The 26,561-nt window shown below is 38.9% G+C and overlaps 2 protein-coding genes across 2 annotated transcripts; one reads left to right on the top strand and one right to left on the bottom strand.

Moving 5' to 3' along the window:
- Window positions 1-1,138: 1,138 nt before the first annotated feature.
- LOC117253005 (saccharopine dehydrogenase-like oxidoreductase) lies at window positions 1,139-19,701 on the bottom strand. The gene is made up of 12 exons (XM_033620327.2): window positions 19,407-19,701; window positions 16,856-16,968; window positions 14,973-15,053; window positions 13,321-13,450; window positions 13,130-13,179; window positions 12,758-12,888; window positions 9,246-9,363; window positions 8,600-8,719; window positions 8,390-8,446; window positions 6,084-6,195; window positions 4,023-4,104; window positions 1,139-2,692 (listed from the first exon to the last, which is right to left on the bottom strand). The coding sequence occupies exons 1-12, from the start codon at window positions 19,603-19,605 to the stop codon at window positions 2,602-2,604; spliced, it is 1,284 nt and encodes a 427-aa protein (XP_033476218.1). The 5' UTR covers window positions 19,606-19,701; the 3' UTR covers window positions 1,139-2,601.
- Window positions 19,702-19,998: 297 nt separating this feature from the next.
- On the top strand, window positions 19,999-26,009 carry tfb2m (transcription factor B2, mitochondrial). Its single transcript, XM_033620307.2, has 10 exons — window positions 19,999-20,140; window positions 20,792-21,094; window positions 21,873-22,056; window positions 22,237-22,328; window positions 22,473-22,626; window positions 22,962-23,110; window positions 23,476-23,565; window positions 24,432-24,491; window positions 24,597-24,745; window positions 24,932-26,009. Exons 2-10 carry the CDS (start codon window positions 20,807-20,809, stop codon window positions 25,119-25,121), a joined length of 1,356 nt encoding a protein of 451 aa, XP_033476198.1. The 5' UTR covers window positions 19,999-20,140; window positions 20,792-20,806; the 3' UTR covers window positions 25,122-26,009.
- Window positions 26,010-26,561: the final 552 nt, after the last annotated feature.

Genomic DNA, 26,561 nt, shown 5'->3' with positions numbered 1-26,561 from the left:
CCAGTTCTCCACTGGTTCTCCTCACACCACAGCTCTATTTCTTTCCTGTGGCCGTTATTTATCCTAGCCCTGATCTGTTCCTGGTCTCTTGGAAGCCGTTTACACGTACACGGTGATTTTGATAAACGGAGACATCTTCCTTCGTTTGTGCCCTTCGTTTACACGCAAACGGAGATTTCTCCTCTGAAAACGAGTCTTTCTAAAAACTCCGGCCAGAGTGGAGATTTTGGAAAACTCCGGTTGCGCGTTTGCATGTAAACTGAGATAAACGCAAATAAACGGAGTTATAGGCAGCCCACGTCACAGTATGCGCCGGAACTTGCGCCTGTGTAAAAAGTGCGACCTATGTTGCTATGGTGACAATGGATACATGGAAGGCTTGAGCTTCTCGTTACACTGCCACCTACAGGTTTGGCATGCTCTTGTGTATATATACACGGGTAAGTGTAAACAAAGATCTCTTTGAAAACGGAGACGGTGAAATGTCCGTTTATGAAAATAGCCGGCAACGTGTAAACGGCCTCTTAGACGCCTAGCAGGCTCATAATTATAAGCCTGTGGGCCATCGTACGCATATGAATGTACATTTTCAACCTCTTCAGTCTCAAAACTAGTACTGGAATCCATGTTTATTAATGTTACACCATTATTTATACAGTCTGTTACACCCAATCGAACCCGGCCGGCCGGACTCCCTTACGCAAAGTCACTTCCGGTTAGTGGGTTTTTTAGATGCGGAAGCAAAATTCTCTCACAAAAACGACCCCAAAAGTCACTGTAGTGTGTATATGTTTTTTGTTTTAATCGAGTTTCTACATCATTTTCCTACACATTTATTCACCATGGTCTCCAACCTGCAAGTTGGGCTTTAAGCTCTGATGTTCTTGCAATTGCACATGGTGGGTGTGCCGTTGGTTACATTTTACATTCCCAAAATGGCAAACAGCATGCTCCATTTAGATGTGGGATCATAGACTGTAAAAATAAGTGGGATTGCCGTTATTATTCTGGTTTTAGGTGCATTCTCAGGACATGTATACAGCGTTTTTGGAATATGTGTCACAATTGATGTTTTTTTTAATTCTCAGAATATGTCTATACAAAGGAAATGCATGATAGAAAAGAGAAAGACACAAGATTTCTTTCTATTAGCAGAGTTCCTTTTATTTATGAGGCCCATATAAAGCAAAGCACACCGAAAAAAACAACAACCTCAAAAACATTCTTGTCACGTGCACATGATGCTCGCACTCTCAGATGTGAAAAACAAGGACTGAGATCAACATCACTTTATGGATAAATCAATTCCAGTCCATAGGAGCGACAAACTTCTAAAGATTAAAAAAAAAAAAACAACCTAAAACTTTCCACACACTTGTTAACAAAACATCAGAGACAGCTCGTTCTGTCTCATGGAGTAACTCATGCTGTTTCGTGCACTAGAAACTAGAAACATTTTTCTGACGAGGCTCAAAAGTAAACATCTGGATCGGTGAATTGTTGCAACATTCAGCTACAAAAAAAGATTCAAGAAAGTAGGATGATTTAGTGATAGTCCAACTATTAACTGTCGAAAACAAAGCAATCTGGATTTTTAGCTAACAGGCCAAGCCAGGAAAGGCAAGCATGTACGTGCACACACATACATACACGCACGCACACGCACACACACACACACACTCAGCAGGTTTCTATTCTCTGTTGACAGCTTTACTCCACTGAACCAGAAGATGTACAGCTGCCATGTTACTGCTACTTAAAGAGTAAAGTCCTTGTGCATCTGAAGCTACTGTATGTCACAAGGACAACACTTATAAAGACTGTATAACTTTACGTTTCTAAAACACTTAGAGCTGATGCTTTTTAACACTGTTTGCTACATTTGTAATGATGTAGATTTCAACCTACAATACAAATCCACAACAATGATCCATATGACACATGGTCCAGGATCACTACATTAATGCTATCAAGCTGTTATCCTGCTTTACAGTAGCTATTTTATTTGACAGGTTGTCAAGAGAACATGATTTGTTGTCGAGCTAGCTGTTGTTGTGTAGGTAAATACCAATACCAATATGTCACGAATGTCACAAACCAATCTTTGGTATGATAAAAGTGCCATCTACACATTTTCTCTTGTATCACTTGATAGTAAACAGTGGTAGGGAGAGACTAGTAGTAAAACATTTTCTGTCCAATGAGGTTCAAATATGAATAATAATTACATAAATCCTGCCCAGAGCTCTCCTTTCATTAGTGATAATCCTGTTAGTGTAAACCCATTTACACACATCTGTGCTTTGACTGTCCTTGGTTGGGAAACGCTGCTGCAGCTGTGCTATTTGTCTCACAAGCAGAGTAAATTCTACATTCAAGCCAAAGAAAGACAAGTGGCAAGTTTCAGACCAAATAAAAAAGATAAATGCTGAAGGTACCATCAAAAAGGTGTTAGAACTTAATCTGAACGTGCACTCCATCTCAGGCCATTGCGGGATGAAGTAGCTCTCCTCTAAAATCGTAAACTTCCCAGTTGTTATTATGCATATTAGTAAGTGCTGAGAAAAACCTGGAGTACGGCATCAGGGAGGGGGATAAACTTTAGATGACAGAGAACTGGATGCCATGTTTGTTGAGACGGTCGATCAGTGTGGTTTTAGCAAAAGCAGCTCCTGGGGTGTACACTCCTCCCCTGGAAAGGAAGGACAAAAAATTAATTTAATACATACAGTATGTTTTAGGAATTTTATCAAATGACATCCAGGGAATTCATCAATGTTAAACCACATTTTTTGGGGGGGCTTAAAAAGAGATATATTTTCATAGAAACTCTGCACAGTATCAATGCTGTAGCAACATTTGTTGCATGATGATCAAATGTAGCTACGCTCAGTCTCACTTCCTAGAAGAGCTTTTATGTTGGTATTTTATTTGACATTACCACATTTTCTGTTTTTAGTCTATTAAATTAAACAGCATGAACACATTAAATTGCCATCTGGTTTTTCGTAGATTATCAATCATCCAATTCCTGTAGGACGAAGCGTAAATGTCATTTTATATGGACTAACAAAATGGATTGACAAACTTTGTTCTCATAAAACTTAAAGGGTTAGTTCTGATCTTTTGAAGTGGAGCTGTATGAGGTACTTATCCATACTCAGTATATTGCATATAGTAGTTGTCGATTGACATGCTTCCAGTTTGGAAAAGCATGCTGGAGTTCAACACCAAAGCTAAGCAATGTACTGCTGTGGATGGGGGGATGTCAACTTTCACTTTTACTCCTCCACATTTCCTAAATAAAATGAATACTTTCACTCCAGTACATTTCTCCTAAGCAGTGTAGTTACTAAAAAAAGGGAAAGAATAGAGGAAGGAATGAGAAAGGAAGGGACAGGTAGACAAATAAATGAATGGGAGGTTGGGAAAAATGGATTTTGTTCTTTAAATCCTTGAAGTTATGAAAAAGACCTTAGTTTTTAGCTTTAACATACACTCCATTTTTAAGGCGGTGTACATGTTACAAATAAATAAACTTCCTAATTCTCCAAATTCTGACCGCTTGCTTTTTTATTAACAGCATCTACTTGTACTTTTACTTTCAATACTTGAGTACACCTATTATAAAATGACTCTTGATACTTTTTATTCACCATCTCATCTTCCACTGCTTAAACTGTTACTGATTTTTTTTAGGTGGGACCTTGGGGGCATGATGACTTCCATCTATTGTAGGTAATACACTGACTATGGATAAGTACCCCAAACAACCCCACTTCAAAAAATGTGAGCTACTAAACAAGAGCCTGGAACCAAACACATGGGCTCGACCTGGGAAAGATAAATTCTCTACATGTGTGGCTCAGGTATCAGGTCTCACATTGACTCATCTGGGAAGATTGTTCAAATACACAGAGATTAACTTAACTTGGAGAGGAGCAAATAAAGAAGTGCAAAGTGACAAGTTGATTTAATAGTTCATGTTGTATAGACAGTAGATTTGGGGTGTGATAACTCACGTCTTGGGCAGGGCTGTGGGTTCGTTGAGGATCGTTAGAGCAGCCTGTACCATGGCAATGGGCGTGGCCACATATCCACACTCTGAGTAATAACAGACAGACAATTAAATAACCAGTAGACACAACAAGTAAAGGTATTGAGCTGGCAAGACTGAGTACTTAGGATAATCTGCCTCATTTCACATCTTGGACAGAACAGAGTTAAGTATCAAATACAACTGGCCTTACACCAAATGACTTTTCAAGCGATTTCACTACCGCAGGCAAATTGACATTGTTGGAATAAAATCACTGATGTGAACACTGTCAACAAACGACAGCTGCACTCTCCAGAACCCTCCTGGATACTTGCACTTTTTTGCTGACATGTTTGTGAAAAATAATTAGTTATTGTGCTTTTTGAATTCTACAGTTTATATCAATGAATGAGGCTCATTGGGTCTCATTCATGAAAAGTGAGTAAATCTGTGTGTAGATTTGCACATAAAAACCTACTCTACTAAAAACCTACTCCAGATTCAGGAACACCATGGGAAACTCAGATTTGATCGTATACACGTGTGTATGATCATGAATGCCAATCCATCGTAAAGTGATAGCGCGCTCCCGGTAATCAGCAATTAGCATAAATCCCCGCCCATGAATAGCCAATGGCCACCATATAAGGAGGTGTAGGTGCATCCACTCGACCTGTCAGTCATGGCGCAAAGAAAGAAAGACAGAGAAAGAAAAAAGAATTTTTCCGAAGTGGAGATCAAAATAATTTTGGGTGAAGTGGACTTAAGAAAAAACATTTTATTTTCTTCAGTTAGTAGTGGTGTGACAGCGACAGGCAAAGCGAAGGCCTGGAGGGAGGTAACAGATGCTGTTAATGTTGTCTCTGTGGTACAAAGAACCATGTCAGAGGTGAAGCGTAAATGGTTTGATATGAAACTGGAGGCAAAGAAACGCATAAGCACACATACAAAAAATACAGCGGTCACCAAACAAACAGAAGATTCATTTGTGGGGTTTTGAATGAAGTGGGAACGGGAAATCAGAGATGTTTTGTGCATAATGGATAAACTCTAAATCAGTGATGGCTGTCGGAATGTAGAGTTATTTAACATTTATTTAACAAATGATATGGATAACATATAGCCTACAGCAGTTTTGCATGCATCGTCTTCAAATTATTTGAATCTTAATAGCCTAAAGCTGTTTTATACAACGTAAATTAAACGTTTTTCAAATCAGATTTATTAATTCAAATGATCAAAAAGCCACAAAAAAAACAAAAACGTGTTGTCTCAAATAATTCTTTCAGCTGGCGCGTGCTCCTTCATGGCTCCACCACCTGCTGCTCCTGCTGCCCCAGCTGCCCCTGCTGAACCCAGGCACCGAGGCCGAAGAGGCTGTGATCCGGCTGTCCTTACGGATATTTTTATTATCATTATTCAACATGTAGAAAGAACGTGTAATCTATTGAGTCAATTTACATAGATAATTCACAATCATGAAACTAATCTGGATCTTAAACCTGCTAATTGCCAACTAATTTAACTAAATGTGTTATATTTTTAATATTTTGTCATGTTTAGATTACGTGTTTCAAAGACATCTGTGTATTGTGTACATAACAGAGCGCAGTACGAGTTAAAATTGTAATTTCCAATAGTGACAAGCAATATTTATGTGCTTTACTAAATTTACACAAGCACTACGAGTGGTCAGGAGCAGGAGTAGATTTTGTTAGTAGCTACAAAAAGATCGGAGCTACTAAAATATTGATGAATGTGGACATGCACATAAATTTCCGTCTGCGAACAGTTTACACACAAATTCCTTCTGCTCATGTTTCATGAATGAGACCCATTGTCTTTAGCTTTGAGTCTTTTCAAAGTTCTCTAGTGTACAAACATGGTTGCTGTTCATATTAATGTACAGATATTATTTCACGTTTTGTTCCTGCGTTCATGGAGGGCTTAAAATATTTCAAGCCAAACCGCTAAAGGGGAAACCTAAGTATCTCTTGCTCACATTGAATTCATGGTCTTGTATTATATTAGGATTTTCAGTTACCTGGTCCCTGAACCAGTGTGCGGATCTTGGCATTAGGTTTTCCCTGGGAGGGGTCCTGTTCCTCTGTGTAGCCCTCTCCGTAGAAAGCAAACTGGAAGGATGAAGCCTCCATCTAATACACACATGGACACACACACATGACACTTATCAGGAAACAGAATCTTCCAAACAAATAAAATATTTATAGGCAATGCCACATGATGTATGCTCAAGCAAACATTCTTTATTCTTTCTTTACAGTCTTTATAAACCATGATTTCTTATTGTGCCTGTGTTTGTAATTTATTCTATGTGATGTCTTGTTAGGGGCCGGGCAGCCTAAGCTGCCAGGACCCTATTGTTTTGCTGCATGTTCTTCTTCTTCTTCCGAGGAAATCATACTTCCCATGCGTGAAAAATCACCAAACTTTGCACAAAGGTCCAGTGCCATGCCAGATTGCCTCAGCTGCAAAAACAGGCCAATAGTTCTGATGGTGGCGCTACAGCAAGCCTCTAAAGTTCAAAATTTTGAAAATTCACAACAAATCAACCATATGGGCTACAGATTTGCAACTTTCATCAAACTGTAGCCCCAATACTGAAGAAACTTTTGTACATTTAAACCTATTGCAAATTATGAAGTCCATCACTGTTTTTTTTCAAAAACTGTAAAACTTCTGAAACCTATCTCCTCCCACAATTTTTGCTCAATTGACACCAAACTTGCTACAGAGCATCTTCAAACTGTCCTACACAAACGATCCACACAGATTTTTGATTTATCAAAAATTGAGCCTACAGTGCATCAAAATGTTTGACTGTAAACGGTATTGTAAACATATACTTGCAAATTCATGCTAAATACATTTTCAATGTTCATTAAAAAATGACAAAATTGTGGAGTCATGGTAGATGATGTTTGGAAAATATCAGAATTGTATCTCAAAAACTGATTTTTTTACAGCATTTTGAATTTCGCTCTCATGTGAACAATTGGAGTCAATGCAAAAATGGCATTTTTAAACATCAGTTTTTCACTTATGGAGCCAATAAATCATTGTTAAAAACAAATTACCAACATCTCCATGCTGTCTAGATGCAATTTGTGTATTTTCGGATTTTTGTCTTAATAACTGAATTTTTGACAGCCGTTTGAAATCTGCCTTTACACACTAACAGCTGCTGTCTTGCACACAGGTGAATGGCTTAGTCAATTTGTGAAGCTACATGTGACATTTCTGTTCGCCAATTAGCTCAGTGAGATAGAGGATGGTTCTTGGTGTTGAAGATTGTGAGTTCAACCCTCAGCTCGTGCAACATTTCCATATGAGAAATCTACCCAAACTTTTCATAAAGGTCCAGTCCCATGCCAGATGTCCTCAACTGGAAACACAAGACAATAGTCTTGATGGTGGTGCTACAGCAAGCCTCTAAATTTCAAAACTTTGAAAATTCATAACAAATCAACCATATGTGCTACAGCTTTGGAACTTTTACTTTGAAATTTGCTTTTCCATGGCATGGATGGCTACTGTCTGGCACCCTGATGCTTGGCTGAGTCAATTTGTGAAGCCATACATGAACTGTCACTTGCCAATTAGCTCAGTGTGATAGAAGACAGACCTCAGTCTCAGAAGTTGTAGTTCAAGCCTCAGCTAAGGCAGAACGGATATTCTAATGTGAAAGTCCTATGTTCAGGCATCATGCTATGTGGATTAGAGACTACCAAGGTTAAAATAATTATGATCCAGGCAGTTTTGCGGAGAGACAAATATTCTTTATCAACACTTCCCTGTTATCCCTTGTCTCTTTTCCCTGTTTATTTGGCTTAGCTATCAGTCAATATGCAGAGTCTATCCAATAGCTACTTTTACATTTTAAAAAATGTTTTCATCTTTGTCACCATGGATAATGTTTAGCTTTAAGCTAGATCAGGCCAGTTTGTTCATAATTGCTAGCAGTTAATGTTATTCTTACTTTCTTGTTCTTGAGTTTTTTCTTTCCTTTGTATATTATGAGTCTGATCACTTCAGCCACTCATCCACAATTTGAAGGACATGCCATAATTATATGATGTAACTTCTATGTTGTGATATGCTTCGTTTTAGTGTGTGTGTTGCTCAGAATTGCCTAATTTTGCCTAAAATTGCCGGCCCCGACAATTGCTGCGCAGCAGCTATAATCTTTTATTTGGACCCTGAATCTGTAATAAAGTTTTGAGTTAGTTAAGCATACTTTACTAACTAAACTAAATTGATTTGTTTACATATGCATGACCAGAACCACCAGAGAGCATTTATGGAATGTATAAACCTGATTCACTTTACCTGCTTTCTCGTTGGTCCAGCCTTGGAGAACACTCCAAAGGAGAAGAACTCTGGGTACTGAGAAGATTAAGTGCAAACAACAGATGATCATAAGCACCAAAACATTTCACAATACATATGTATACATCTTTGTTTCAATAATAGGTAGAATACTCAGTTTTCATTAGATGTGAAGTGTAAATTGAATTATGTCGTGTCATGTTTGTTTACCTTGATGAGCAGGTTGCGTCCAAAACTGAACTTGACTAAGAACCAGAACAACATACCAGCAAACATCATCTTGATAACGTTGCCAATACCTCCAACTCCTGCATACGCTCCGTACTGAACCTAAAGTCAACAATGACAGATTCTTTTTGTAGCAGAGGCTGTAATATCCACGCTGTGTCCACATTGGTGCCATCTTAGCCTGAAAACATGACTATTGAGGAAGTGTTGCTGCACATTGTGATGACTCTTGGAAGTAATGAAAAACTGTCAAAAGCCACATCTCATATGAATCACCAAAACATAGACCCATTCAAAAATATAACTGTCCAAAGAAAGAGGAGATGAAATCTAATTTCTATGTCCAACCAAAATATTGGTTAGCAGCATGTCTTTCATTAGTCCTAATTTGTCCAGATAAACATGCCCAGTGGAAAATCCTGGTTAAAACAAGCATTTTCAAAACCAGCTTTGCCCAAAAACCTAAAAGCATAATTGGTCAAATCTAAAATTAGACACATCACCAGAGTCTTCATGATGGGTCTCTATAAGAATAATCTATTAAGAATTTGTTTTACAAATGAATGATTAAAGGAAAATAAATGCAAAAGAAGTGCGAGTAAAGAAAACACAGAAATGAAAAACTGACCGGTTTGGCCTCGTGTTCCTCCACCAGGAAGCGCTGAGTTCTCTTCACAACGGAAGGATCGGAGCCCATGAACGGCACCGTGTACTGCTGGATCTCATTACTGAAGAATAAAGCTCCCCTGCAAATACACACACACGAAGAAACATCCTGAGAAAGCACATTTTGAATGACGTGAAAGCATGCATGGCACACTGTAGTACATGTGTCTAAGGGCCAGAATTTTTCTATACAATATAATAATAATAATAATAATAATAATAATAACTTTATTTATATAGCACCTTTAAAAACAAGAGTTTACAAAGTGCTTTGACAAACAAAGCAAACGCAGGAATATCTATAGCAAGAGAGTCAAAACAGTGTGGGCAAGCAAAAGCAGGACAAAATTAAGCTCAAATTGAAGTAAACTAAGCAAAACACAGACAGAATGAAAAGACAGAATGTTAAAAGAGATAAGAACAAAAAAGGCAATAAAACTATTATTTGTAAATACTAGAAACAAACGAATAGAAGGATAAAAAGACAACATTGCATAATGACAATAGCATAACAAAGAATAAACAATTAAAAGGAATAGAATAAAATAAATAAAAAGAGTAAACAAAAAGAATAAATAAAAAGATAAAAAGACTACATCACATGAAGGCAAGTCTATAAAAATGGGTTTTAAGAAGAGATTTAAAAGATGTTACCAATTCTGCAAGCTTTATCTCCTCAGGCAGGTCGTTCCAAAGTCGAGGGGCCCTGGTGGAAAAAGCGCGGTCGCCTCTAGTTTTAAGTCTCGACTTTGGAACGGCCAGGAGGGCCCCGCCTGAGGATCTTAGGCTGCGTACTGGCTCATATGGGGTCAACATTTCTGATATGTAACTTGGGGCCAGACCCAGACAGGCTTTAAAAGTGATCAGTAAAATCTTAAAATCAATTCTAAAACGCACAGGGAGCCAATGGAGGGAAGCCAGGATTGGGGTGATGTGATGTCGTCTGTTAAAACCAGTAAGAAGCCTAGCTGCTGCGTTCTGAACCAGTTGGAGGCGGGAGAGTGATTTATGGTTTATGCCAGAGAGGAGTGAGTTACAGTAATCGAGTCTGGAGAAGATGAATGCGTGGATTATTTTTTCTAAGTCAGAATGTGGGAGCATGGGTTTGATTTTGGAGATTGTTCTTAACTGATGGAAGCAGGACTGGACAACTTTATTGATATGAGGCTGGAAGTTGAGGTCTGAATCGAATATTACTCCTAAGTTTCTGGCTGCGGATTTGACGTTAACGGACAGGGGACCAAGGCTATTTTCAATTGGACTGGTGGAGGTTGGCGGAGTGAACAGTATGATTTCGGATTTGGAGGTATTGAGTTGAAGAAAGTTTTGGGCCATCCAACAGTTGATATCCTTGAGACAATCTAACACAGCAGCTAGGCTTCTCGGGTCATCCGGTCTCAGCAGGAGGTATATCTGTGTGTCGTCCACATAGCAATGGAAAGACACGTTGTGGCGGCGGATGATCTGACCGAGCGGAAGCATATAAATAGAAAATAAAATTGGACCAAAAATTGAGCCTTGCGGTACACCACAGGTAATCTGAGATTTCGAGGATGTGTAATTACCTATGGTGACCGCAAAAGTTCTATCTAAAAGGTAGGAATAAAACCAGCTAAGTGCAGTGTCCTTGATGCCAACCCAGGTTTCCATACGGTCAATTAAAATGGCATGATCAACCGTGTCGAAGGCTGCACTTAGGTCTAAAAGGATTAAAATTGCGCTCTCTCTCCCCTGTCCGCAGCTAAAAGAAGATCATTGGTTACTTTGAGGAGGGCAGTTTCTGTACTGTGTAGGGCTCTAAAACCTGATTGAAATCTTTCAAAGAGATTGTTATGACACATAAAAGCTAAAAGCTGGGTTGAAACCACTTTTTCTAAAAAATTTTTTTTTTATATATACATTTAGACCTAATTACATTTAGACCTAATTAACCTCTCATTGTTAAATAATTTCACTAATAAGTGTTTGATAATTTCATAAAATATTTAAATATAAAAAAGATCAAGCACAACAAAAAGCTTAACATATGTTTTTTTTAGATGCTATGCAATTCAAAGATATTGCCTTTTTTTCAAACTGGTTGCAGTTGACTGGATTTGTTTCAGTTATGAGGTGCTTGGGGCAGATATGTTTTGCAGGCTGTGACATATAGGCATAGAGCAGCTCTGTGCAGGAGTGTGTGTTCAGTCGCACCCCATACTTCTTGCCTTGCTTTTGACAACATACAGATCTCTATGGCCTGCACTCTCTCACACAGCCGTAAACATTTTGGCTGCCTGTCCCAGACGCCACAAAATTTTATATTTTAGAAAACAGAATAGAGGCAATGGTCTGGAAACACAAATATTTTTCCATTCTCTAAGTTCTTATTTTTCCATACTTAATCAAGACCTGTAGATTACTAAAATCATACTGTGTAGGAACTCTGAAAGATCCTCATCCAACACGCTCCAAATGTGATAGATGGAGACAAAATCCACAGTGCTTGTTTCTGAGCAAACTTTATCTGAACAGTCTGAGTTAGGAAAAATATCAAGAGAGTATCTTTCTAAGTTGTAGTCTTTTGAGTGTAAAATTTCCCTTTTGTGTTTCTTCAGTGTTTTCGTACTGTTGTTTTAAGACAGACTTAAAAAACTGTAAACCTATCCTCTAAGAACAGGATAAGTTCCAACTAAGGATAGACCGATACATCGGCCGGCCGATATATCGGGCCGATATTTGAGTTTTTTTACTTGTATCGGCATCGGCCGATACGCGCGTGGGTTCGCGGATTTATTTTTCCTTGGCACTTTTTTTCATTTGAAAGTATGTGGTTAAGTTGAACAAAGCTGTTGAATCCTACTGTGTACAGTAGTTGTTGTTTTATTTATGCTTCAGCTTAAATATTTGTTTATTTTATAAAGACATTACTGGAAGATTTAAGAGCACTGAACTCTTTTTTTTATTTGAATGTATAATAATAATAATAATATTCTACCTGTTCTACCTCAACTTTCCATCTTGTTTTAGTATTTTTTACTGTTCAATAAATGTTTCTTATTTTAAACTTGAGACCTGTAATATTTGTTATCATTGTGTCATTTTTTTGATGTAAATTGAGGGAGCAAAAGCAGTATTGGCCCCAAATATCGGCTCAAGAAAATCGGCAGTCCATAATCGGTCATCGGCTAAGGGTGATGGAAAAAAATCGGTATCGGCATCTGCCCTAAAAAATCCATATCGGTCTATCCCTAGTTCCAACAACAGCCTTGCATATTAACATACATTCTCAAAAAGGGGATTTCAAATGTGTAGATCAGCCAACATTTTACTCTGAATGTAAACTCGGAATGTTGCTCTGAATGGAAACATACTGTACACTAAATAATATTTATTCACCAAGTTCGCTGAACTGGCTGTGTAAGTACCTTTGACGAAAGGTAAAGGATTTGATTTGTTTCGGAAATAGCTAAAAGGCATTCCTACTCTTCGTACCTGCGTTTAAGCTTCGAGCCAACAGTAGGGAGAGGTTTGTGATTAAACTTCCTCCTGAGACTCTGGAGCTTCTGACTGTCGGCGAAACCGTAGACGGCTGACTGCCACGTGCCATCATGGATGCATCCACCCTGATCGAGGAAGACAGACAGACACACACAGATATATGAGAACATGAGGAGAAAAACATGACAAAGAGCATGAATTAAATGACAAAGGAGAATGTAAACAAGGAGAAAAACAAAACACATTTAAGTGAAGGGTCTAGTTTGTAAGATTTAGTAGCATCTAGTGGTGAGGTTGCAGAACTGTAACTTGTGTACCAAGCATGCAGGAGAACTACTTGGACTTATAAGTAATGTAGCTACACACCTCCTCTCCTGAACTGACAGTCAGGAAGCTCTCCACTGCAGTCAGCGTACCTGTGGATGAGCACACATACACACATCATGTTGTGGCAGAGGCTAACATGACAATGAATAAATCATGAATAGCAACAGAAAGCGAGCGAGCGAGCGATCAGTGAATATTGTGTGTATGTTTGCAAATGAGTGTGTGCATACCCTTGAACTGGTCCCTGGTGTAGAGGACTCCCATGTCCGCAGGTATGGAGTCAAATCCACAGCTCCCGATGATGTAAACACCTTTGTCAGCTGCCTGGCTGCTGTAGTTCAACTGCATGCCCTCCAGAAACTGCATACACCCAGACAGAAACACAAACACACAAGGAAATGTGTAGAAGCACAAATAAAAACACATTACACGAGTGCTTTTTAGTCTGCCTGTTAAACAATAAATGGTTACTCTATATTATATACAATTCAACCATTTTTTGGAATTTTATCAAGGATAATTATGAAATTACGGTGAAGTTCTATCCTGAGGTGATGAAGGTGGTGGTTACTGTATGTAGCTTTCAGAGTGCCTTTAGGAACCAAGACGCAGCCTCAGAACACACAGAAACTTCAAGTTAGGCTGTCAGAGTGACATGCTGTATTACACAGACTGGCATCAGTGGGGGAAAACCGCTGTCGTGCAGCCAAGTGAGAGATTATTTTGTCTAACAGGCTACAGCAGGCCTGTTCAGTTGGTGGCCCGTGGGCCACATCTGGCCCAGTAGGAACCTACGAGAGGCCCAGCATATATAAATCTACATATAAATCTCACACACACCTATATTTCGGCCTGACTGAACTTGTAACTGAGCAGCCCTGGGCTACAGCATGAAACCCAGCATGACTCCCATTTAATTTAATCACACAAGTTCAATGTTAAATCATCTGTAGGATAGATCCATACTATGCCCACTGACAACATGCAGGCACAGACACAAGATTTAAAGTCTTATTTAACAATTTTTAAAGTCAGAAATATAGATATCAAGCAAAATAAATAGTGTATAGAGGTCAGTTACTTAAATGAGTTTCATCTATATTGTTTACATTTTTAAATGTTATATGTTACAAGTTTAGAGGAGTCAGGTCTTTGGGAAAGGAGAGCATTTTTTTAACTTTAAAGGTCCAGTGTGTCAGATTTAGGGGGATTTAGTGGTAACTAAAGTGAGTGTTGCAGATTGCAACCAGCTGAAACTCCTCTGGGTTAGGATTCCTTCAGTGTTCATTATTCAGGAGGTTTTTCCACTGGGAGCCAAATTATCTGCTCTCTTCCTCTCCAAAACAAATGGACGAGGTAAAACCTTTAAAAAACTAAATAAAGCAGTTTCAAAAAAAAAAATTGTGTTTTTACAACACTGCTCGTCGTAGAACTACGTGGGTTAAGCAAAAACGCAAATGGCCCTGTTGAGAGCCAGTGTTTGGTTTGTCTGTTCTGGGCTACTGTAGAAACATGGCGGCGCAACATGACAGACTTCATGGATGAGGACCCACTCCCTATGTAGATATAAATGTGCCATTCTAAGGTAAAAAAAAAAGCAACATTTCTTATTTTCAGGTGATTAAACACTAAAGAAAACAGTGGTTTTATATCATATTCAATTTCTGCAAATATATCTGCCTAAATCCTACATACTGGATCTTGAATTAACTTTATTTATTAAATTTAAAGCATGTATTGCATTCATAAGTGTAAGATTTAGGTCCCACGACAGGAAAGAGGAAAATTAAAAAACATTGCCCTGTAATGCTCTCACAGTATATGCAGTGATTAATGTTGTGCACACACTATTATAAATAAATACAGCACTATGGGCACATACCTGAGGCTCTCCACTGATGTCGATATGGTGGGCTCCATTCTCCACACAGGCTTTGACCACTGGCTCGCCATAGAACCTGTACTATAAACACACAAACACACACACAAATAAATTAATACACTTTATTAATTTGTCCTCCTTTCTCTCCTAATTTGCTCAATGGCTGATTCACAATCAACTACAGTTCTTGTCACTGCTACATCCCTGTGCTGGTCTGAAGCTCCTCCAAGTGTTTGCTTTTTAATGTGCCCCAGAGTTTGACAGATCTGGGAAAAACTGCATTTTCCTACTCTGCACCTTGGGCATGGAATAATCTGCTAAAAGTTCTGAAACTAGAAACTTTTATATCCATTGAAGAATTTAAGGGCATCATAAAGAAAGTGGTGATAGAATCATATGGTTGTTTTTCTTGAGAGGCTGCAGAAATAAATAGCTATTCCTCTGTTGTATATGATGTATATTAATATGTTGTGATTTTGCACTGCTGCTACCTGGCCAGGTCTCTCTTGAAAAGGAGATTTTTGATCTCAGAGGATCTTTCTAGTAAAATAAAAGTAAAATGAATAAATAAAACACAGCCACTTCTTTCCACCTATGAAGAAGAAAACTAGCACTTCTGATCACTTTTCTTTTTGATTAGTAAAAGAATAAAACTTGATCAGCCTCCGTTGACTCATACGACTATATGTTTATTCTACACAAATCTGATATTAAAGAAGCAATTGACACAACATGTATCAACACCTTCACCAAGAACTCAAAGAAACTTGCTCTGTCTCAGCTTTTATCTACAATGTCAAAACCAATTTACTCCCTTGCATATTACAGGACAACTGGACATCTCAAGGTCTTTCGCTTATCGTTACTACTGGACAGCCTACTCCTCCACACATAAAGTTGGCCAAGTGTAAAGGTCGTATGAGGCCCCTTAAGTTATGAAACCATGAAAATGCAAAAACATATTTCTTCATTTCTAATTAATTTTTCTGACTCAACCTGCTGCAGCAACGACACATGTGACATGATCCCTCACTGGCTTTCCACACAGACACACTGCAGCTGCAGATTCCAGCTCTCCCGGCAAATCCGGTTAAACTTGTTCCTTGTACTGTCATGCGTTTCATATACACATGTTCAATATTAAGTGTAAGTCATATGATTCATGTGATTCTTATGAGCTGGCATCTACCTGTGGTCTTTAACAGTAATCCTCATTTGTTTAATTTTGTTTCAAGTTACACTGCACAGTCCAACTTGAAGAGTGAGGTACATTCTTCCTTGGAAACACTCCTTGTTCTTGTTCCTGTTCTTTAGACTGTTATGTAAGACGTGGAGTTTATGGAATACTCTGTTGTCTTTTGCACGTTGATAATACCAGATTTATTACATTTTTACTCACACAGGAAAAGCTGAGTGGCTTTGCATTGTCAAGATTAAAAACACTGAAAGTGAAAAGAAAGACAAGACAGTCCATCTGCTTTTGGCTTAAACTGTGGGTCTCTGTTTTAACCAAGCTGGTAAAGTGGAAGAATTTGGCTTAAAACAAGAACCTGAATGATGCACAGGAGGCAAAGCAGTGCTGGAAACCTACTTTCCATTCTGACTTCAACACAATACGGCTTATTGTGTGCTGTAAGTCAGTGGCCTTCATTGTGTAAATGAAGGCTGCTCTGTGTGTGTGAGAGAGAAAGAGACAGAGGAAGAGAGAAACAGAAAAAAACAGGGATACGCTGAGCTACACTGATGCCAAAGAGAGATGCCAACATGCCGATGTTGTGAGACCATGAGAGGAAAAAAGTAGTCAGTCATGGATGGGCGCAAGTTTTGTGTGTTAAGGAAACATTATCACAGGCGCACACATTTCTGTGTGACAGTCTACTTACAGGCCCCACGCAGTTGAGGACGATAACAGCCTGTTTGCACATGGCTGCCAGGGAGTCTGGTTCTTCTACATCTGCCACAAGGATGTCCACCTCTGACCTCAGCTCAGGCTTACCTACACGCACACACACACACACACACACACACACACACACACACACACACACACACACACACACACGCACACACACTTTGTAAGGGTGGGTGCTGTAGCTTATTTCAATACAAATGTTTGGAATACAATTCTCCCACAACAGTCTTCATGGTTCACACAATTAAAGATATTCATGATTCCCAGGTTTGAATGTGTGTACACTGTAAATAAAGGAGGAACAACCCACAACAGGCTACAAGTGCACAGATGAAATTTCTTGTTTTTGAACTTTTATACCTTTTTGAATGTACTTTAGATGCCAATGATTAGATGTCTACTTACTGTAAGGACGGAACGTGCAAAAACTATATAAGCTGTTTTTAAATGTGCCACTGTAACTGTTTGGGGCACATTTCTGTTTCAAACTTTTCAGTGTTGACTGAACAAATAGACTAGCTAACTTGCCAGGCTGTGTGCTGTAATGGACGAGGATTGTACAGTGAGCAGGTTTGTTCCGTCAGCTGTTGCACACTCCCTGAGGAGAAAGCCGCAGAGGAGGGGACAACAGAATAACTATCTAATCCTCTGGAAACTCACATTACTATCATGACAGCAGAATAGCTCCCTGGTCTTGATCGAGGGATGGACTTTATTTTCCATGTTTAGAGCGTTGCATGGATACAAATCGTAAACCTGGAAAATTACAGGCATACTAAATACATGTATGCTGCTATTCAGTAAACATTTCTTTAAAATTCCACATATTAATTGCATTTGGGGGAATTATATTTCTATTTCTGTTAGAGCTGAAATGATAAGTCAATTAACTGATTAGTCAATGAACAGATAAATGAATTGTATTTTTATATTTGATTAACCATTTAAGTTGTTTATGAAGCAAAAGGCAAAAAGTTTACAGGATAAAGTTTTTAAAAAGGCAGAACTTCCTGTTTTTCTCCATTTTGTGAAACTGTAACCTCGATATTTTTGACTTTTGGGCTTTTGGTGAATGTGGACTCTGATGAGGGTAATTGTGATGGGCACTCTCTGTCATTTTCTTCCATGAAATAGAAATTAATATTAATAATAATAATAATAATAATACTGTTTATATAGCACCTTAAAAGAGTTTACAAAGTGCTTTGACAATCAAAACAAAGCAGAAGCAAGAAACCCCAGAGGCAATATGTCAGTAGAAACTAAACTATAATGATGAAACAAGGCCAAACAAAAATACAGATAAAGTTAAACAAGAGATCAGATGCAAAAACTTATTGCAAAGAAGACAGATGAGAAATAAAGATAAAAATAAAAAAAAACATACCAATAAAAGTAAATACAATAAAAGAATAAAAGCATCAACACAAATCATTATTGCAGGATCAAGATAGAAGAGCCGACATCACATAAAGGCAAGTCTATAAAAATGGGTTTTAAGAGGTGATTTAAAAGAAGTGACAGATTCTGTGAACCTTCTCTCCTCTGGCAAGCCCTTCAAAACTCAAGGAGCCCTAAATTAGCTAGATAGAAAATAAATTCATTTAAAAAAACATGTACAGATTGTTAGTAAAATATAATAAAACTAATCATTAGTTGCAGACCTAATTTCTGTCTTTGGAGTAGTCAAATGAAATGTATGCTGTTGAGAGAAAGCTGATTACAAAAGACTATGTCAACTAAAACTTAGATTGGTTAATCTTTTACAGTATCAGGTAGAAATATATCAACCATTTGGTGCTTACAGTTTCAGCAAGGCACAGTTTCCTGCTACAGTACATGTTCAAGTTCATGATTTTGGCTAGATTAAGTTAGAAAATATAGACAACAGGGGTGGGGCAGTATTTTTGTGTACTAATATTGTAAGTATTGATTTTTTAAATATAAAATATTGATATTACAAATACAGATGAATCTTTTGGTGGCGTGTGAGAATAATAAAATCTGTAGCATTTTCAAGACACTAGAAACAAACTGCTGCACTAAAAATGTTTTGCTGTGAGATGAACAGGCTGAAAACTTTATCTTTTAGATAAAAGCAGATTTTAAAAAGTTATCCTTTGGGGACATAATTTGCATAAAATTTAACAGAGTAAAAGATTGATTGCATAATTATTTTAATGATGTGATTACATTATCAATTGCAACCAACAATAATAGCAGTTATTTTATTTATATGGTCAACTTTTGTTGCAACATCGCTTGTACTTTGGAGTTCAATCACATCGTAAGGGTAAAAGTGTTAAACTGATTACTATCAGCAGGTCCAACGTGGATAGATTAGTCATCCTGAGTCGGGGTTAAGCAATTTCCCTTTGCCTCAGAAACCCATGGTATGCTTGTACAATCAGTACAATCAACTACAGTATCCTTTCATTTAACTTCACCTCTGTTGAACAGATTAATTGTGAAGCTGTCCCTGCTTCAGCACGCACAACTAATGCAATTGTTGAGATACATACTGAGGACTCCGGCGGCCTGCTCCAGAACTTTTTCTAGCTTCTGCTTGCTCCTGCCTGCCACGGCCCACTTCAGGTTCCCTTTCGGACCCTCGGATACAGTCCGAGCCACCTCCTCCACCACAAACTGTCCCGTGAACCCGGAGGCTCCGAAGATAACCAGGTGGTACGGCCTGCTGGATGATGTCTCAATACGCGCCATTGTGACAGCACACAAGCTGGGGGAGCTCACTCACTGCGATACCTTCACCTCTGACGGACTGACAGGACTGCTGCATGCAGCTCTGACAGTGCTTCTTTGTCTACTTCCGTAGCAACATTATGCTAATACGCTAACAGATTTTAACAACAGCGGTAATGTCTTTATCTTCCCAAACAATTGCATATAAAGAAAGTATGTTACGTTAAGAGTGTAACTGTGAGCACATAATAGATTTATACAGTAATGCGCAAGCTTTACCAAACGTCTTTTTTTTTAGATTTACATGTTAGCAAAGATGCTCTGACGTCAGCGTGACAATTTCTTCGAGTTTCTGATTGGTTCTCGGAGAAGTCGCTAGTCAATGACGTCAATCACACGCGCCTGCAGCACCACGAGAGTGGCAAAAGCACTGCGAAGGGTCGGGCTACTGATGGCTCAATGTCACGGAGTTTTTCCAGCAAACCTAAAGCTATGGACCACTGTTAAATCACCTATGTCGTTAGATTTGGATATATATTGAATAGTCTTCAGTAAGGTATGTTGGTGTTTTCCCGATAAAACGACATTAAATGCATTTTAGTTGTAAGTGACGTTAGCGTATGGCTAGCCGGTCGGCTAGCAGCTTTGATAGCGTCAGTATCACTAAACTGTTAAACGCCTTCCTGTAACAGATTTTCTATGAGGTTGTTATGTGTATGTTTGGCGACTCGATGACCAAAGTCCTTCAATCTACAGTGTGATTAAAGTGTAAATCTCTCCAGTGAGGCCGATAGGGTGAAGCCATCAAACATTAAGGAGAAGTGAGGGTGTACCTCCCCACGTGCTAGGATTAACGTTACTTATTGTACTCACGGTGACACACGCCGGTTCTGCAGTATTAATTGTTCTGTATTATTGTAATTTTATATTAACGTAATCACTTAGAACATTCAAAGCCTCTATCTACCATTTGGATACCATAATTAAACACTGTTAGCCACCATAGCAAATTTTGAGCAAGAGTTCTGGAGTCATGCTTGTTACCAAAGTAAGTTAATGTTGGTAACGTTACATATGTAAATGTAAGTTAGTTACACTTAAATGTCTGTTATTCATAACCTCATGATATCCATCCTCCCACCCCTAGGCAGTGACCTCTTGAAGAGGTCCCCTAGTTTTCATCCCTGTTCCTCCTCTGTGGTTTCAGATCCACTGATCCACCATGTCCATCCAGATTTGTGGAGTGGTGAAGCTGCTTATGCGCTCTGGTTGCTGCCAGACCATCAGAAGTAGGTCCTGTTTGCATAAGCCAGTGTTGGCCCCTGTGGGTCATTCTGACCTTGTGGTCCCCGGGGCTCCTGTGCTTCATAGAAGGGCCTACAGCCTAGACTCTCTCTCTTCGGGTCCTGGCCGACCCACACTTGGTTCAAGCTCTCAGCAGCCCCGAGCAGAAAGGACATCCCCATCCTCAGCACTCACACACAGGAACCTGTCTGCTGTGGCTGTACAGGTAAGCAGTTATTTTTGGCTTTGCGTGATTCTCAACACTAGTCTTCCACTGCAACCTTGCGTTTGTGAGGTTCTAATGAACTGGTTTGCTATCTATTTACAGATGTCTGTACTTCAGTTTTTGTGGTATTTTTAGAATGTGTTTCCATATATGGTTCATGGTCCTCTATCTATTCACGTATTCTGAGTTGTTTGTGTTGGTTACAGTAATGAAAGGGCAAGCAAAAAAACCTGAACACAACACACTTTTCCCCAGCACCTTTCCCCATCTCTTCATTGGGGATGATGAGTGCTTACAGGCTTATCTAGAGATGAAAAACCTCGAGCATATATGCTCTATTGTGAGCCTTCTTTTAACTGCGGTGGTCTGACACCTGCCTTATACAGCTGTTTTTCCTTGATTGTTGAGGTACACAACAAAAGACTCCGCTCTGCCCTGCACCAGTCCCTTATGTTGTACCCCAAACAACTGCAGTTACAAGATGAACCTTTTTTGTATTCATATTCATGCCGTATTTTAGTTTTCTGTATTATGTTACTGTCTGCTGCAGCAATGCAAAGTTTTGCCCCAGGGACCATTAAAGTTTCAATTTATATGGTTTTATCATAATACACTGTGTAATTCTTGAGGGTTTTCTGTCTACATGAACCTCTTTGTGTGAGGAGAAAATTCATGTATTGATAGAAATCTTACGTTTGTGCTTTGTTTTTGCCTCAGTGAACTGAAAAATAAATAGAAAATTGACTGTCACTCAACATCTATTTTTGTCTTTCCCCAGGGCCAGTGTCGTCCTCTGTGCCGGTATGACTTCCTGGACCTTGGTGAGGTAGAGGATAATGTACGCCGTGCTCAGACCTGTAAAGCAATGCGATACTTCATAGTGGACCCAGATCTGGCTAAACTGGTAGTACAGCATCTAGAACCAGAGGATCCTAAAACTGTTATCTTCGAATGTAACCCAGGTATGTGTTTATACAGTGGGTAAGTCTTCTAATTTGGCACCAACATATGCAAACTAGATCATTTATTTTTGACTTGGCTGCAATGCAGTAAATATTATTATTTATAAGTTAATGAAAAGTATATTATTGTTGTCCGTGAAACAACAATTGAAGGGCTGTCCTTGTATCTAACTTTCTTAGGTCCTGGAGTGTTGACTAGGTCACTACTAAATGCTGGAGCTCAGAGAGTTGTGGCTCTTGAAGGGGATAGATCCTTCTTACGTGATCTACAGGTAACACAAACATCAAACAACATTCTGTATCCTTACATGTAGATTAACCAGTTCTTGGTTCTATTCTCATCAGATGTTAATTCTTCAATTAATCCTTTTTCCCTCATGGAGCAGTAAGACAAATGAATGTTTTTCGTGTTGTAGGAGTTGGAAGGTCAACTCGATGGTCAGCTGGAAGTGGTACACTGTGACTACTTTAAACTAGACCCCATTGGCATTGGACAAGTTAGACCCCCCGCCATGTTCACTGACAAACTGTTCACTCACCTGGGAATATCAGAGGCGAGCTGGACTGATGGTGAGAAAAAACTCAAGATATTGCTTTGTTTCAGATTCAGTCACTCATCTATCACATACACACACACAAAGGGGTTGTTGCTTCTTTAGTTGAGTAAGTATTATCCTAACACTTAGCAATGCCACAAGTCTTTACCTAATATACCATACAGTATGTACCTTAAAACATTTGATTGGTGGGATTTTTCAGCGGCTTGCAACATTTGGAGTGTCTCAGTGTAATAACTTAGTATTTAGCTTTTACACAATAACACACTTAATTGAGCAATTTGCATTACATAGTGTACCATCCCCGGAAGTGTGTGTTTGCTAATGTACTTGTGTGTGTGTCTCTAGACATTCCAGTGAAGGTAGTGGGTATCCTGCCCCTGCGTAATGAGCGTGGATGGCTACTGAAGATGGTGTACGCTTTATATCAAAGGCTGTCTGTCTACAGATATGGAAGAATAGAGCTCAACTTCTTCATGAGTGAGAAGGAGTACCTGGTAAAGGAACAAGGGCATTTTTACCTCTACATCTGTAGAAATGAGAATCAGTCAATCTCTTGATCACTGAGTACAACCCTGTGTGTGTGTGTACTTGTCTTTATGAGGATGGAGTAGGTTACACCCATGCTCACACCTCTTGTTTTCATTTGGGGCAGCTTTAAACCAGCTCACATCTGTACTTAGTTACTGCTGCACCTGTCAGTGCAATCATCGGCTTTGGTGATCTGCCCTGAAAATAGCCATATCTATGCTTACAACAATCATTAGTTAAAGCTGTGGAAGAAATGTGTCTTATTTAGACCAATAGACATTTTTTCTTTTATTGTTGTGTAAGATAATTAACGCTGTTATTTCTCCACCAGAAACTAGTTGCACGTCCAGGACAAATGATGTTCTACAGAGCCTTCAGTGTCCTCTGGCAGATGGCCTGTGATATCGAACTACTACACAAGGTACAGTATGAGGGAGGGTGACAGACAACATTTTGGTAATTATGAAAATGTATTAAAACCAGTTAAAGGGATAGTTCAGATCTTTTGAAGTGGGGTTGAATGAGGTACTTATCCATAGTTAATATATCACCTATAGTAGATGCCAGTCGGTGCACCCCAAGTTTAGAGAAGCAGCAAGAGTACCATTACAGAAGCTAAGCAATGTACTGCTGTGGAGGGGGCAGCAACAAAATGTACTGTAGCCACCTAAAAATAATCACACCTAAAATGAATATCAGTTTTAGTGTATGCTTTGTTGAGAATATTTTAACTGCTTTGCCGTGACGCCAAACAGTGATTTCCTACAGGGAACTGAAGCTGTTATTGAGCTCTCTTGAAAGCCAGACTCTGTTGGGAAACCCCCCCCCCCCCAAAAAAAAAGGTTATGTTATTGTGTGACTTAGAGCTGTGAAAGTCTTCTGTATAGTGTATAGTCAAACTGTTCAAGTGTCCTAAAATATGTTTTGCTGCTGCCCCCATCCACAGCAGTACATTGCTTAGTTTCTGTGGTGGTACTTCTGCTGCTTCTCCAAACTAGGAACATGCCAACCAAAATCTACTCTATATAATACACTGACCAAAGATAAGTGTCCCATACAACCCCTCTTCCAAAAATATGAACTATCCCTTTAAGGTTGACATTTAAACACTTGTTTATAACAAAAGCAATAGTTTTTAGGTTCAAAAAAGCATGTTAAAGTGTCTTGATACTTCCTTGAAGCTCATGATAGGTATCATGCTACTAAAGCTTCCACATTTTCAACATAAAGAGGATAAATCTGACAGAAAGCATCTAGTTGTCAACATCCTCATCTCTGTCTGTGCAGGAGCCCTGGGGGTCATTTGTGAGGTCTTCAAAACTGGGTCCACCTAGTCCTAAGGGATTGGTAAAAAAGAGAGCAGACTCAATAAGAGCAATGTAAAGTAGACTGGAATTGTCTATTTAATACATATAATGTCTCCCCTCGTACTTTTCCTCTTGCTCCCCTCAGCTTCCCAATGACAATCTGTGCCTGGTGCGTATGCGTCCACGGGCTGATCTGTTCTCTGCTGGCCTCACTCCTTCTAATGCTTCTACTCTGATGATAATGGTCAAACAGTGTCTGGCAAAGAGGAAGGTCAAGCTCATTGACAGGCTCAAGTAAGATACACACACAAAGCTATTGAGACAGGCCTGCAGCCAGCATATTACACATGTTGCATCTCAGACCTGCTTACAGACACACCAAGTGCATCCATGCTAAAGCAGTATTATAGGCTGTTCCAGTTGACACTTTTGGCCTTATTCTCCCTCTTGCTTATTCTCCATGTCTTGTGTTTTTTCCAGTCTGTGGTCTCCAGATAGTGGGAGTAAGCTGTTATCGGAGATGAGCATGCCGCAGGACATACTGACAGGCCACGTATATCCAGAGGAATATCTTCGACTGTTCCAGCTGATGGACAAGAGTCAGGAGTTCACACAGAGCTGGCTTTATGAAGAGATTCTAGAGAACACAGAGAGGGAGGGTTGGAGCTAAAATATAATCTTACAGGTCATGTGTATAGTTTTATAGAAATTAAATGCAAAAGTAAACAAAAAAAAACATGTTAAAAAAATAATAATTTAATATAGGAATTTAAAGTCTGATGAAGTTAAATGAGTAGAAATGGAAGACATGTGCATGCATGCATACATACAGAATCACAAAATACAGCAATAAGTAAAATGTTCACGAAATGGACACAGAAGAATTACTTGACATACTTTTGTTACTGACATAATCCACTTGTGTAGGGAGTGACTGAGTGATGAAAATGTGACTTGCTATACTCTGGTGCAATGGTGAAATGAGTTTAAATGACCCTCTGTATTGTGCTGAATTGGGATTCTCATGAGGTGAAATTTAAGACAAAATCTTAAATAATAAATGGGTTTTTGGGGGGCCCTCGTTGAGATTTGTTGGCTTGCCACTGAGAGAAAAATGTTTTTTGCACTGAAAAGATTTGAAATTGTTGCGAAATAAAGGTCTGATAGTTACCATGTAGAAGAAAATCTCCATTTAAAGATGAGCAGCATGTCTAAAGGGGCTGAAAAAAGCCTCATGTATGCACCAGGTCATGCAAATTAAAATCAGAAATCTACATGTACTCAAATGATTGATAAAACCACAATTTTGCTTATGCAGCATACTGTGACAGCAGTATTGCAACACAACCTTGGATGTATCCCATGTTGCATAATTTTCCCATTCTAGAGTGGCAGTGCTGGAAGAAGAGTTTTTCACTGTATAGCATCAAGACTTGTATATTTTTGTACATGCATTGTGTGTTCATAAGCTTTAAATGAAATGTGTCTTATTGATTTTGAAAGCTGTGTGTGAGATATGATTTTTAAAGAAATGATTAAATCATAATTTTAATATGGAGTGTGTGGGGAAGAAAATGATTTGAGCCTTGTTTTAGTAAGTGCTTGCACCATCAGTGCTTTTATTTTGATGAGTCTAGGTCAGGGGTGATAAACATAAGGTCCATGGGCCAGAGCTGACCCGCCATAGGGTCCAATCTGGCCCACCGGATGTTGATGCACTTGTGAAGGCTAAGAGGTGCCAGCTTTCAGGAGCAAGTTAAATGCTGAGCAGCCTATTTCCTGTAAAATGCTGCTTCAGAGGCTTGTTCACCCCGATAAGAGTATAGTTCCCTAAAAAGACAATGAATACTTATTATGGTCATATTTAAAGATAATGAGCATTGTGCAGAGTATTGTAAATCAGTAGTTTTAGCACAAAATAATCTGTATCAGACTTACATACTAAATTATCTGGGGAATCTTATTGCTAAGGCACTTCCAAAACTAAAGTTTAAGGTGTGGTGTTACCAGCGTTACTACACAGGAGTGGAGATGTATGGAAAAATGCACGAGCAATGATGGGGAATAGTACGCTGACAGATGTGGAAAAACTAGGACATACTGATAAAAT

The sequence above is a fragment of the Epinephelus lanceolatus genome, chromosome 2 (assembly GCF_041903045.1).
Source record: "Epinephelus lanceolatus isolate andai-2023 chromosome 2, ASM4190304v1, whole genome shotgun sequence".
NCBI classification, from domain to species: Eukaryota; Metazoa; Chordata; class Actinopteri; order Perciformes; family Serranidae; genus Epinephelus; species Epinephelus lanceolatus.
The sequence above is the reverse complement of the archived record's forward strand: the minus strand, read 5'-3'. Positions and strand labels throughout refer to the sequence as shown.

What these genes read in the sequence shown, in the direction of transcription:
- tfb2m (XM_033620307.2), top strand. Translation starts at nt 20,807, where the DNA reads ATGTCCATCCAGATTTGTGGAGTGGTGAAGCTGCTTATGCGCTCTGGT. An exon ending in AGAGGCGAGCTGGACTGATG is followed by an intron (nt 22,627 to 22,961) that starts GTGAGAAAAAAC and finishes GTGTGTCTCTAG; the next exon opens with ACATTCCAGTGAAGGTAGTG. An exon ending in CACCTAGTCCTAAGGGATTG is followed by an intron (nt 24,492 to 24,596) that starts GTAAAAAAGAGA and finishes TGCTCCCCTCAG; the next exon opens with CTTCCCAATGACAATCTGTG.
- LOC117253005 (XM_033620327.2), bottom strand. Translation starts at nt 19,605, where the DNA reads ATGGCGCGTATTGAGACATCATCCAGCAGGCCGTACCACCTGGTTATC. An exon ending in GGCTCGAAGCTTAAACGCAG is followed by an intron (nt 9,364 to 12,757) that starts GTACGAAGAGTA and finishes GTGTATTTGCAG; the next exon opens with GGGAGCTTTATTCTTCAGTA. An exon ending in GACGCAACCTGCTCATCAAG is followed by an intron (nt 8,447 to 8,599) that starts GTAAACAAACAT and finishes TAATCTTCTCAG; the next exon opens with TACCCAGAGTTCTTCTCCTT.